Source organism: Pongo pygmaeus, chromosome 5, assembly GCF_028885625.2.
Source record: "Pongo pygmaeus isolate AG05252 chromosome 5, NHGRI_mPonPyg2-v2.0_pri, whole genome shotgun sequence".
Classification (NCBI taxonomy): domain Eukaryota; kingdom Metazoa; phylum Chordata; class Mammalia; order Primates; family Hominidae; genus Pongo; species Pongo pygmaeus.
In genome coordinates this window covers 147,761,319-147,775,699 of record NC_072378.2, presented here as the reverse complement: position 1 = coordinate 147,775,699, position 14,381 = coordinate 147,761,319, and the positions used below count along the sequence as shown (strand labels likewise).

General features: G+C 35.4%; 1 protein-coding gene across 3 annotated transcripts in view; it reads right to left on the bottom strand.

The window, feature by feature from the left end:
* Positions 1-14,381, bottom strand: part of STXBP5 (syntaxin binding protein 5) — a 185,799-nt gene that overhangs the window by 52,617 nt on the left and 118,801 nt on the right. For all 3 annotated transcript variants that reach the window (XM_054493506.2, XM_054493507.2, XM_054493508.2), the window contains exons 17-19: positions 9,036-9,161; positions 6,824-6,975; positions 189-254 (exon numbers count right to left, since the gene is read on the bottom strand). In XM_054493506.2, coding sequence (XP_054349481.2) covers positions 189-254; positions 6,824-6,975; positions 9,036-9,161 — 344 coding nt within the window. The remainder of the gene's footprint in view (positions 1-188; positions 255-6,823; positions 6,976-9,035; positions 9,162-14,381) is intronic.

Below are 14,381 nucleotides of genomic sequence, written 5' to 3'. Positions count from 1 at the left end.
GCACAAGCTACATTTCTTTCCACTTAATCAGAATTCAAAGAATGCAGTTAAGATTTTAAGACTAAACACATGACACGAAAGTTTTTGTAGATGTATTTTAAATGCATATCTATCAAAATGTACACTGGTATGCTATCTTGGATTTTGTAGAATCATAATTACTGATGAAATAAAAAAAAACAAATTACCAGAGGTTGGAGATTTGCAGCGATCCTCTGGAACAACAGTCCCTTCACTAATATCACACAGACCGGCTACAAAACAAAAACAAAAAACAAATCAACCCATACATTTATATAAGTGCAGTTTTGTCTTTTATTTATAGCACACATTTAACTACTGTCCATTTAAAAGAACCCAATAAATAAACAGACTGTGGTACTGATACCATGCTCATTGGGTTTGAGATAGAAACATTTTATATTAAAATACCTCAAACTAATACAGCACTCATCAGTTAAAACAAATAAAAATATAATCTATGATAAAATACAAAGTAAACAATATGTTATAAATTTGCCTGGTGACTGAAGTTATAAAAACCCCTGCAAATTGTCTAAACATTATGAATAAACAAAAACACATCAAGAGTTTGGACTAGCTGGGCAAGGAGTCACATGTCCGAGCCTCAGAAGTCAGGTGTCACATCGATGAACAGGATGTGTATGTATCACCAGTATCTGCTTTTCTATTACTTTGGTAAAAGACATGATGTCACATTTCCAACAGTCACTGAGAAAGCGTTCAAAGTAACATTTCCTGAGAACATGAGTAGTGAATTCAGCTTCTAAGAAAAGTTTCCTATTTTGAGGCACATATTAGTTTTTTTCATTAGACAGGAAGTTCTTGAATGAGAATTAGTCATTTTTTTTGTTTGTTTTTTAAGACGGAGTTTCCCTCTGTCGCCCAGGCTGGAGTGCAGTGGTGCAATCTCAGCTCACTGCAACCTGTGCATCCTGGGTTCAAGCAATTCTCCTGCCTCGGCCTCCCAAGTAGCTGGGACTACAGGTGCGCCCCACCATGCCTGGATAATTTTTTTGTATTTTTAGTAGGGATGGGGTTTCACCATGTTTGCCAGGTTGGTCTCGAACTCCTGACTTCCAGTGATCCACCCACCTAGGCCTCCCAAAGTGCTGGGATTACAGGTGTGAGCCACCATGCCCAGCCTGAGAATTAGTAGTTTTAAAAAAAATCTTCATCAAACTAATGGTCCTGGAAGAAAACCTGGTTTTTACAGTTCTAAGATGATAGATGTAATTATAGGTATGCATTTAATCTTTGATAAAATATTTGTTTATATACATGTACTCTTTATTGATAGAACACTAAGACAGAGGATCTCTAAACAGTAGTGATAACATACTCCAGTTTTATGACGTGACTAGTACTGAATAAAAATGGTCAAATTTGAAATTTTACCCCCTTGGTATTTTTGTCAACTGCTACTAAAGATTATACTTAGGGGAAACCACTTTAAGGTGTGAGTTGAGGGTCCTTATGATATAATAATTACTGAACTTATGGACTAAAAAAGTTATTAAACTTATATGATATAGTTATAATTCTTAAAAAGGCCGAGGAAGAAACATTTAGGAGTTGAATTACAGAATGTGGATAGAGAGGATTTAGTTTAGATATTAAATTAAACAACTGTTAAATAAGCTAAAAATCCATTCAGTGCCTTCATCTCACTCAGGGTAAAAGTCAAAGTCCAACCCTACTTGGTTAGGTGATGTAGATGATCCTACAGTATACTGTATCCTGTTACCTCTCAGACTATCTGCTGCTTTCACTGACTTGCCCACCACTGGTACTCTCTCTTCTCCAACCACACTGACTCCTCATTGTTCCTTGAACTCACCAGGTGTACTGCTTCAGAGCAAACTGAGCTTGTTCTCTTGCATGAAATGTTTTTTGTTTGATTGACTGTTTTCCCAGACATCCTCATGGATAATAGCTCTCTCACTTCCTTTAAACCTGAAATCATCTAGACACTATTTTATTTTAAATTTAACACTCCATCATTGATATTTCAAATCCTCCTTCAATTACTTTTCCCCTCGGCACTATTAATGTAATCTACTGTATATTACTTATCTTCTTAAGTGTGTGTCTCTTCCAGTAGAATGTGAGTTCCATGAGGGTAGAGAATTTTGTCTGTTTTGCTGCCTATAATGGTGCATAGCACATGGTAGCCTCAATATCTGTTGAATGGTTGAGTGAATACATGCGAAAGAATTTCATAGCATGTAACCTAATCCATCCCCTCTATTACTGCCAGAATCCCTTCAACAAATATTCCTAGGAATACAGCTACCTAGGCTCTGTTCAAACCTATCTCACTCAACCCAATTAGCTAAGTGGTCTTAAGTGACATTTACTGAGTACTTACTATGTGCCAGATATGATTTTAAGTGCTTAATTTATTTAACCCTAACAGCAGCAAATGAAGTAGATAGTATTATTCTCATTTTACAGAAGAAGAAACTGAGGCACTGAGTGTTGTAGGCATTTTATACAGGAACAAAAACTTAATTACTTATAGAAATGGTCCACTTAATTGCCACTCTTAGAGTTTTTTTTTTTTTTTTTTTTAACTGGTAGAAAAGCTCTGCATGCTTTAGGATAAAATCTGCTTTTTATAATGCCCTGATTTAAAAATGAGGAGAAAATACAACATAAACATAGAACTGTAATTTTAACTGTTCTAAACTTCTCACATTAATATATTCAGCAGTTCTGCCACATTACTGGCACATACGAAGTTGTGGTCAACAGTAACAAAACAACCACCTGAATGCCAGCAATGTTCACTCACATGATTAGGTATGCCACATGTGTCCTCTCACTTAATAATCACACCAACTTTATGAGGCAGTCACCATCTTCATTTTATAAATGAGGACACTGAGCTTCAGAGAAATATCCTTTCTAGCATCACAAACTTATAAAAAGAGCAGAGATTTAAACTTAGATGTGCTTATACAAAATCTCCAATTATGTTTCACTGTGTTTTCTGTTCTATATGTAAACAATCAATCTTTATAACCTAAACTCAGGACTCAACATGTATTGCTGATAAATCTCATTTCTTTGGTTTAAATTTACTGTTTCTACCTATAAATTATATTTTTGAGTTGTTACTCTGCCATCAAATGCAATATCTACCTCCCCCTTAAATAGTGACCATTCTTATAAGCATATCTTCTCTTTCAAAAGTCCAGACAGGAAGCTACATTTACTATTTAAAATATTCAACAAAACATAATCCTATGTTATTCAACACAATATATCCATTAACTGAGGCACACTACATCGAGTTAATTAGACTACACATTAATCCAGTACCATGGTTTAACTGAGAGGGCTGGCAAATGTCTTCTGTAAAGATCCAAGTAATAAATAGTTCAGGCTTTTTCAGCCAAAACCAAATATTCAGCTGTTCTGCTGCAGCACAAAAGCAGCTATAGACAACACATAACAAATAAACATGGTATTTTTCCAATAAGACTGTATTTACAAAATCAGGCACTAGGCTGGTTTTGGCCTACAGACAATAGTTTGCTGACTCTTGGTTTAATCAATCTTTCCATCATTAAACTGAACTAGGTATTTAGGTCACTTCTACCTGTCTGGTTCACAAAAATATCGTAAAAGTAATTATCAATACCTCATTAACTTCAGGCAACATTATGTCATAAGTCATCAATGTAGTTACCAGATTAAAAAAGTAAAATTGATTTTGCTACAACTTACTTTTAGTGAACTTCTGCTGACTTCTATTGATCATTTCTATTTTCTATATGCACATAGCAACTCATTCTAGAATTCTGACTAATTAGTGCCTCAAATCAACTGAAATGTAAAATGTTTGACCTTCACCAACTGGGGATCCCTTTTAAATTCACCAATTATCTTGAAATTCTTTCTATTATTGCTTGGTCTGCCTCATTTACATAAAGGACCTTAGGATTTAGTTTCTCTTTATTATTATAATAGCTTTCATACTTTCCAGAGAGAAAAATGATTCTTCTTAATGTAGCACTCAAAGTTACTTAGTTCTGCTTTCTACTAATGTACACACAATCATTAGTATATTTAATATACACACAATCATTAGTAGTTTTATCATTCTACTGAATGATAAAATGACCAGCAAAACAATATATATATTATCCTACAGTTCATTTTTAGTAGAATCAGATATTTAGCAGATATATGGGTAGCTGAAATACTTCATTACTGTTTGCCCTTGTGACAGTTTTAGAATTTTTATTATGAAAACACAGCCTATATTTTACTCAATAAAGCAACTGTATTGTAATACAGCTATGACACATTTAAACTTAGCCTAAACAGTTTTGTCTTAAAATTCATGTGAACTACATTCTTTATAAAAATATATCAGCATCTATTTGTAGAAAAACAAAAAAATTTCTCCAAACTGTTCTTTTAAAAAAGCCTGAAGAACAATTTGATGATATTTGGTCTACACCTAAGAATATGTTATAAAAGATATGTGTTAGGAAGAATATTATTTTTTACATCATGACAAAGAATTTTTATACCAATCATTCTATATTTAATTTTATTTCAAATATTTATAAATTTTGGGGGATTAGAGTCAGAAATATTCTTAAGATGTTATTTTAAAACATACTTTAATATAATTTTAATTTTTATTTAAAACACAACCCTAAATATTGACAAAGCGAGATATAACAATGGGTAAATATCTTAAACTAATAAAGAAAAACTCAAATAGTTCTCCTGTGCCTAAATAGCTAATTCTTCAATAACAAAATAAAGCAAATAATAATATAAATAATATGTATTATGAGGTTTACTGGAGAATCATAATGTGGGATGCAGTGAAATTTTAAAAAGTATTTTTAAAATTAGATGGTAAAAATCAGTCTCTATCCTTAGATAAATCTAGGCATTTAATTTCTAGCAATTTTACATAAGCTAGTATAAGGTATAACGGAGAAAAGAGGTTAATTTTATGGATAGTGAAATTTTTACCACATTTGTAAAATAAATTAAAGGTTTTATCTTCAAAAAATATTTCTTCTCTATCATGATAATTTTCTAACATTCTAGCATTAAATATTAGTATCTTGGCTTTATAAAGAAATAGAATTGGGGCACAAGTATTTAAACAGCTGTTTTCATATACATGTCATGAGATGAATCTAAGTAATGAGTACAGTGTTTTAGACATAGAATGTTTTAATAAGCTCTTTTAAAAATGAACACAAAAACTCCCAATGATTTTACAAAGAACAAACATGCCAAGGCATAAATGACTTACTTAAAAAAGAAGAACGTAGTTTTTTCATAGATTCAGAATATAAGCTAGAAAGGCCGCACATGCAAGAAGTCACAATCAGCACACCTTAGTGAAGCAATGAAAAGCGGAAGAAGTAAAAGGAGACAAAAATACTAGAATGGTATGGTTGGGACAACAATCTCTGCTGAAGATATTACATGACAAAATGATCACATTCAAACAAAAACAGAAAAACAAAACTTTGAAAAGAAAAATTCAATCATCAAGCCAAAGTAATAGAAAGGTCTATATCCCCTCATTTTTTCCCCCATGAATTATAAAATTTTCAGTATTAGTTAATAATGTACCAAACACAACAGAAAAATGATTTGCAGAATGAGGTTTAATTCAGAGGGGACTGAGTTAGGAAGTACAGACCAGAGCTTCCCAAATGGTGTTTCAATACACACCGGTATTCTGCAAATGAGTTAAGTATGCCCCAAATAGGTTGCCCTCAATCTCTGGTCCAGCTGGGCAAGACAGGCCCGGGGGAAACTGGATCCTGCAGGCCAGTTACAACTGGAAGTCTCATTAGTGTACCCTGTGTGCCATATATCAAATACCATCTTTTTGTGTGTGTCATGAAATAAAAAAAGGGCAAGAAGTACTGGTATATATAGCTAAGTATACATGTGTACCTTGAGGTATTACGGTAGAACATTTAAAATTAATATTAATTACCTAGCAAACATAAAAGAACTCTATAAAGAGAATTCTCAATGAGTGTGGGCTTACATTTAATCAAAGCTATCTGAAAATGGTATATTTTCAAAGAAATAAAATTTACTTTTGCATTTTCCTTTTTTTCCCCACATGGGAATGATTCCTTTGAATTAAATGGTTTAAACAATAAATCATTGGTCTTACAAAAACCAAACAATGAAAAGGAGCAAAAACTTAGAAAGTAGCTTTTTTTATATAATAATTATACAAATATTCCTGTCATTATATTTTAGCTGAAAAGTTTGCTCCTGTGGTTCTTTCTCAATGTGCAATAAAATCCTACAATATTAAAAAGAAAAGCAGGCTAGGTGTGGTGCCTCACGCCTGTAATCCCAGTACTTTGGGAGGCTGAGGCAGGTGATCGCTTGAGTCCATGTGTTTGACACCAGCCTGGGCAACATGACAAAACTCCATCTGTACAAAAAATACAAAAAATCAGCTGGGTGTGGTGGCATGTGCCTATGGTCCCAGCTACTCAGAGGGCTGAGGTGGGAGGATCACCTGAGCCCAAGAGGTCAAGGCTGCAGTGAAGGCACTACTGCACACCAGTTTTGGTGACAGAGTGAGACCCTGTCTCAAAAAAAAAAGCAAAACCACCACTATAGAAAACAAAAATAAGACTCACACCTTTTGCTAGTTTTTGGCAGTTTATATATACAGACTAAATCAGGCAAGCTGTTTACCTAACTATAATACTTATATTCACAAAAGTAAGCCAGGATTTATAGAAATCCTAAAGCTCAGGATTTTCTTTTCTTTTCTTTTTACCTCCTGAAGGCTGTCGAGATTTACGAGGAGATCGGGGTTCTCTCCGATAAGGATCATTAGAGCCATATAATTCAATAGTGCTCAGGTTGAGCAGCACTGCTTTCTGGAGGTAGTCAACCATAGCAATGCCATTGCAATTGCCAAAAACCACCCTGGGAATAGGAAAACAACAAACATTTTAGCACAAACAAATAATTCCAAGAAAATGTACTACAGTCTGTAAGGCTGAAGAAAGAAGCATGGTGAGTCTTTCAGAAAATTCTTCGAAACAAAAGACAACTATAGGAACTGAAATACAGGTTACATATGCCTACTCACGGAACTCTTTAGATCTTCTGCAGACATTATTTAATATCACTAAATCAATCAACTGTATTGTTTATAAAAATATTTGGCATAGGAGTTGAAACTTGATGAGAGATATAAATCTCTCATATCTCGCAATGCAACATCTATTCTTCTACCTTGGGGGCATTTTGAGCTCTTCATGGGTGGGAGACATTCCCTTCTATTAGGCAAGTAGGAGATTATACTTTGGGGTAAGTTTTGGTAATCATTCAAGTCAAGAATAAAAAGTAGAAAGCATACATCTTGGAGGCCCTTTGGGATGTTCTAAATACCTTCTCAATTATGAGTCAGGAACTATAAACCAATCAACTATGAATAAAGGAAATTTATTCTTTTAAGATCTTTTAAGCCAGGAATGGAAAACTGACATGTATAGAGAGCTATATAACTAAGTAAAAGAGGACATGTAAGCACCATGGTTACTCAAGATTGTATGGCACATCTAATGAGGAAAAGCTTCAACTCAGTTCCAGCTGAAGCTGCCATGCAGAAACACGGACACGGCCAGATAATCAGATTTTTAAGTTGGAGCTCTAAGTATGGATTTATATAGTCTTGGTAACTAATTAAAATTCTAAAAATACACAGAAAGGGCCAAACAAAATACAAGTGTAAGCCTAGTGAGGTCTGTAATAGATTCCTTTGAAACTTCCTATTGGTTCTTTTTCTCATTTCCTATGTTTTCTTTACGGTTGTGGAAAATAAATATTTAAAAGAAGAAAGTTTGTGCTCTTACATTGTGTGGCAGCAAATAAAAGATATGAAAGAAGACTATCTCAGACTGTAGCCAGTGTTAGTTTGATGTACAGTTGTCCCTTGGTTTCTTCAGAAGCTTGGTTCCAGGACCCCCACAGATACTAAAATCTGTGGATGTTCAAGTCCTCAATATAAAATGGCATAAAATTTGCATGTAACCAACGTACAGTCTCCCATATACTTTAAATTATCTTGAGATTATTTACATATACCTAATACAATGGAAATGCTATATAAATAGTTTTTATATTGTATTTAAAAATTTTTTTTAATTGTTGTCTTTTTTTTTGGTTATATTTTCTGAATATTTTTCATCTGCAGTTGGTTGAATCCATGGATAGAATAGGCGGATACAGAGGGCTAACTGTATAGCTGCAAGAGACAAAATAGGTGGTGGGAGCTACCAGCAAGAAAATAAATGAATGATTCCCTAGGGCTAGCATCAAGCAAGAAGACAATGAACTACACATGATAAATAGCTCTGGGACTGAACAGTTAAGAAGCAGTTTCTTACACTGTGGTGTTGATTTCTGAAACAAGAAAATAACAAATGCTTTATAAGTCTATCATATTGTAATAAAATATGTATAATAACACTATATGGCTGAAGGCATGAATTGATAAATAAAACAAGTATACTATAGTATAGATGAATATTAATTATTGTCATGCTTTTACAATTTATACAAGTTAATTGGAAATAGAAAGAAAAACTACAGAACTACACTTCAACATTTACAAAAATCAGTTTTATAACAGTTTTCTGGGTTCATATTGTTAGATTTCCATTATAATAATTATTAATAAGAAAATTATTTCTGGGAGTATATGTAGGAGAGGATATACTGACTTTAAAACTTCATCACAAATAATTTATTGGTCCATGAGGCATTTAACTTTACATCAGGAAATACTGCATGCATACCCAAAGTAAGTTATTCAGAATGAAATTATGTTCCAAATAAACAGTGAATTTCATCCGAAATTAAAGTTATAGAATGCCATTTTAGGTGACGATATAACAAAGACCATCCTTTCTATTTTTAAAAACAAAATGACATATGGAATACTATGAAGAGACTTAGAAACAAACATAACTTATACTTACAGTCCATAGGAAGAATTGACTGCCAGGCTGGTTATTTGTTGTGGTGGTTCTCCACCCACCCAAACCAACTGAATAACTAGTTCTGTCTGATAACCTGGAGACTGTTTAAGTGGTGAGTTTTTAACTCTAAAATAAAAGAAAACATGGAATCTTTAAACCATTTTCAACTATTGGCCTATATGATTATAAATAACTTTTTATATGAAACGATACTAGATACTTAAATATATAAAAATCAGAATCCTGTTATCTAGAAGCATTTAACCTAGTTGGAGGGACTAAGTATGTAATTAACAAAAATAACTCATATGCAAACTCTACATATAAAGTGGGGGAGGACAGCAGGGGTGAAGGAAAAGAAGAGAAAATAAGAAGTGAGGAGGAAGAAGAGGGAGAAAGGAAAGAAGGCAGGGAGGGCTGGGGAGAAAGATGAAGAGAAGCAGCAGTCCAAGGACTAAGAGGAGAAAAAAAAATCAAGTTAGAAAAAAATGTAAGTTAGAAAAGCAGGTTTAAAAATGGCTGGGCGCAGTGGCTCACGTCTGTAATCCCAGCACTTTGGGAAGCCGAGAAGGGTGGATCACCTGAGTTCAGGAGTTTAAGACCATCCTGGTCAACATGGTGAAACTCTGTCTCTACCAAAAATACAAAAATTAGCCTGGCGTGGTGGCGTGTGTCTGTAGTCCGGCTACTCTGGAGGCTGAGGCAGGAGAATTGCTTGAACCCGGGAGGCAAAAGTTGCAGTGAGCCGAGATCGCGCCATTGCACTCCAGCCTGGGCAACAAGAGCGAAACTCTGTCTCAAAAAAACCAAAAAAACAAAAAAACAAAACTTAAAAACATGAAGTAACAAAACGAAAACTGTCCAAAAACAAGTTTAAAAAATGAGTTAAAACAAATATGAGCAATGTGTGTGTGTGTGTGTGTGTGTGTGTGTGTGTGTGTGTGTGTGTGTGCGCCTACTTTCACTATAAAACAAATCTACCTTGACTTTGAGGTGACAGTATTTTTGATCTCAGAGACTCTTTTTTAATAATTGCTGGATAATGCTACAAACAATGCTCTTGCAGAACATACTCAGACAGAAAATCCATGTTCAAGGATTGATAAGTGTTAAGTTTGGCCACAGTGGTAGGAGTGTGTAGTAAAAGTGAGAAGACAGCAAGACAGGCCAGGGCCAGATTTTAGAGGGTCTTCAAGTCCTGTCCACAAAGGTTTGATGTTGGTAGAAAGAACTCTCAGCAAGCTGGACTTTGAGTACTGATTCTGTTACTCACCAGCTGTCTTTTCACCTAGAAAGTGGGACTATAACTACCTAGTCACAATGTGAGGAAATTGTGACTGCCTATGAAAAGTACTTTGTACATGGTCAAATTAGACAAAGGTAATATATTTTCATTATTAAAGAATTAAGACAGGCCGGGTGCAGTGACTCACACCTATAATCAGAGCACTTTGGGAGGCCGAGGTGGACAGATCACTTAAGGTCAAGAGTTCGAGACCAGCCTGGCCAACATGGCGAAACCCTGTCTCTACTAAAAATACAAAAACTACCCGGTGTGGTAGCGAGCGCCTGTAATCCCAGTTACTCGGGAGGCTGAGGCAGGAGAATCGCCTGAACCTGGGAGGCGGAGGTTGCAGTGGGCTGAGATGGCCCCACTGCACTCCAGCCTGGGCGACACAGTGAGATCTCCATCTCAAAAAAAAAAAAAGAAGAATTAAAAGCCAATGAAGGTTGATAAGAAACATTTGGGGAAGATTAATTTGGTGAACATAGGTAAGACGAAGTAGAACAGGGATACCAGTTGGGAAGTTCCTGTGATTCTGATGTGAAACAAGAAAAAGGGAGACTGAAACACATTAATGGAGTAAGAAAAGACAAGGCTTTACATTTCAGGAAGGCAGAAACCTTGCAGCTATTAATACTTTTAACACTGGCACAAAAGAGGTACTCAATATTTACTGAATGAATTGGAGGTTGAGTAGAGGTAGGGTACAGGAAGAAAAGAAGACACAGTGAATGTACAATCAGATAGAAGGAAGGGAGGGAGGGAGGGATAAAGAGGTAGTTTTAGGAGACTATGGGGTTAAGTTTGAGATGATGGTAGAGAACTACAAGTGAAACTAATCAGCAGGTAGTCAAATCTATTCCCAAACCTCATGAATAGTTAAGTCCATGCTGAACTAAACTTGTCATTAGGATTTTGGAAAGGAAGAGTTAAAGAGGGGTTTAAAAGAGTGTGAGACCTTCTGAAACAATACCTGCTACACTTGTACCAGAAAACTTCAAGTGTACTTGAAAGACACATTTTTTAAAAAAAATGTGAACAATTTTAGTGTGTGACTGCTTTTATTGTAAAAAACTCTACTATGACTTTAAGTTAAAAACATTTTTGATTGCACAACTCTTTGCCTAGTAACTGCTGTAGCAAAACATATGCAAAGCCTGGTTACTTCAGCAATTCTTAAGGCTTCTGCCTTGAAATGACAGTGTGTGAAAGACAGCAGGAAGACTACTCAATGTTGAATTTCCTGCCACCAAATTCAGAGGTAAGAACCCTTCTGAATCATTTAGTTGGTATTTCTAATGAGGAAGACCATGGCACCTCATGTTTTGATGACATACATGCTAGGAAACAGCAAAAGTTGTTCAGACTTCAGGGTAAATGTGAATCACTGAGGGCACTGCTTATACGAATTGAGCTATAGTTCACTTCTGGCTGGCCAAGGTTTGCAAGGCAATGCATTCAGAACTCTACACTGGCTGACGCAAAATTTCTGAATTATTCTCAGGGAAATACCCACTAATCAGCTACAGCTCTCCATCTCAAGCAATAGAGTAACAACTGAGGCATTTCATTTCTTCCCAGAGTCAGCCTTGACACAGGAGTAGACTGAAGGGTCTGAGTGGTCTGTCTTCTCTTTCTATGAATTAGGTACAGAAGGTTAGGGTCAAGGAAGTGTCCTCCCTCCCTCTGGCATATTAAATGTGCACGACAAATTCTCAAGAGCAGAACCAGGCATTCCAGGGATAATTTTAGACGTGCATATATGGGCACATTTCAGATTTAAGTGACCAGGACACACAGAACTCATGGAATTCTTATTTTAGTTAGTATAAGGAAAGAAAAAAATGTTCTTAAGTAAAAATAAAAAGGCAGCCAAACATGATGCAAAATGGTAAAGGATGAGAAACCTAAGCTGAGAAATGAAAGCAGGTAAGTTACATTTTAAAAATATGAAATGGGAAGAGGGTGTTATGCTTCATTCTAAATGGTTATGGTATCATTTTAATGTTTTTAATGTATTTAAGTTAATTTGTATACTTTTTAAGGAAAAAGTTTTATAAAGAGCTTCATAATTTGTACAAACGTATTTTAAATGTTAAAGTGATGTGTAGAGCCTCACAGTTTCAAAATGATTGTTTGAGCAAGTACCTTGCAAAGGGACAATAAAAATAATTCAAAAACATAAAATTTCATTGCTAAAAGAAACAAGTCAAACAGCTGCCTTTTCTTTTTCACCTCTTTTTTTAAGAGACAGAATCTCACGCTGTCACCCTGGCTGGAATGCAGCTATGATCATAGCTCACTGTGACCTTGAACTCCTGGGCTCAGGCAGTCCTCCCCCTTCAGCCTACAGGTGATGTCACCATGCCTGGCTAATTTTTAAAAAAACTTTATTGTAGAGATGGTGTCTTACTGTGTTATCCAGACTGGTCTTGAACTCCTGGATCAATCCCCTTCCTTGGTATTGAACAGCTGCTTTTAAAATGTTTCTTCAAATAAACCAATTGTGTACAAAGGCATTTTATATGAAAAAAGCCTCAATATTAATTATATTTTAACATCAATTTTTGTTATACTTCTTACTTTAAGAAACTGGCCTCTAGGACTGTGGACTAAAACAATGTGAAGTTAATAAATACCTGCATTTATTTGAAGACTATTAAAAGAAAAAAATTAGGTACAAGTTGTTTGTGATTTTTAAAAAATCACGAATACATAGATTTTAGACAAAAATGTCCAAAACTTGTACTTTATGTCTTTCACTAGCTTATACGATATTCTACTAAAAGACTAGTTATCTCTCTCATGACTCTGTCTCCAAAAATTGGTCCTTTAGGAAGGTAATACTAGAGAATTATTATTACTAACAAATTAATTTTAAGATAATGGCTGAAGAAAAGGAAATAGTTATCATGCAGTCCTATGTTTACAATCTTCCCATGTGTTCTTGTTCTTGGGTTTTCTCTAAAATCCAGAAAAAGGATCAAAATAACCATAACTTTATGATATTTTTTACTATGATTTGTTTATATATCTAATTTTAAAAATCAATACTTAAAATTTTAAGTAATGTTGTAATTTAAATGTATAACTTGATGTAACAATATATAACATTATCTGTTAAAGTTAGTAAGAATTTGTATTTATGTGACCAGCCAAACCACCCCCCACCACTGCCAAAAACAAAAATCAGGCATGTGTGCACACGCACACACACACACATATACACACACACTCAAATTAGCAGGACTGCTTCTCCACATCTGTTGTATTTTCTTGAGTGTCAGTGGAACTCCTGGGCTTCTCTTTACCCTCTTTCTAACTCTATCCCAGGAATGGTAGAGTCTCTATGTAGCTGGTAAATATGGAAATAATTAATGTAGCCCTCTCATTTTCCCCTCAACCTGCGTTCATTTGGGAGCAAGTCTGCCCAGGGGATGCATTTTCTTTTCTGCTGCTGCAAAGGCAGTGTTCTTAATACTGCCATGACTGGGAGGATAAGGCTATCTCTGGATACAGGTCAGTCAGTACCAGGAAACCTACCTGGCTCTTGTGCTAGTTGGCATCTTTACCTTTAACAGTAATTAAGGTGATATTTTTAGTCACCATCTGAAATTATTTTATTTCTTAATGTGTTAAGAATACAGATGGGGGCCAGACACAGTGGCTAACATCTGTAATCCCAGCACTTTGGGAGGCCGAGGCAGGCAAATTGCCTCCATGTTTGAGACCAGCCTGGGTAACATGCCGAAAACCCATCTCTATAAAAAAATACAAAATTAGCTGGGCGTGGTGGTGTGCGCCTGTCATCCCAGCTACGTGGAAGGCTGAGCTGGGAGGACTGATCGAGCCCAGGAGGTTGTGGCTGCAGTGAGCTGTGATCACGCCACTGTACTCCAGCATGGGCAACAGAGCGAGACCCTGTCTCTTTAAAAAAAAAAAAAAAGATTCCAGATAGGTAAAGAGAAGTATAATTACTGGGCTCCTTCGTAGATTCTAGTAAGCAATTACAGGTGACAGGACTCTGGCTGAATCTCCTATGTGTGTCTTTAAAGTCTGAA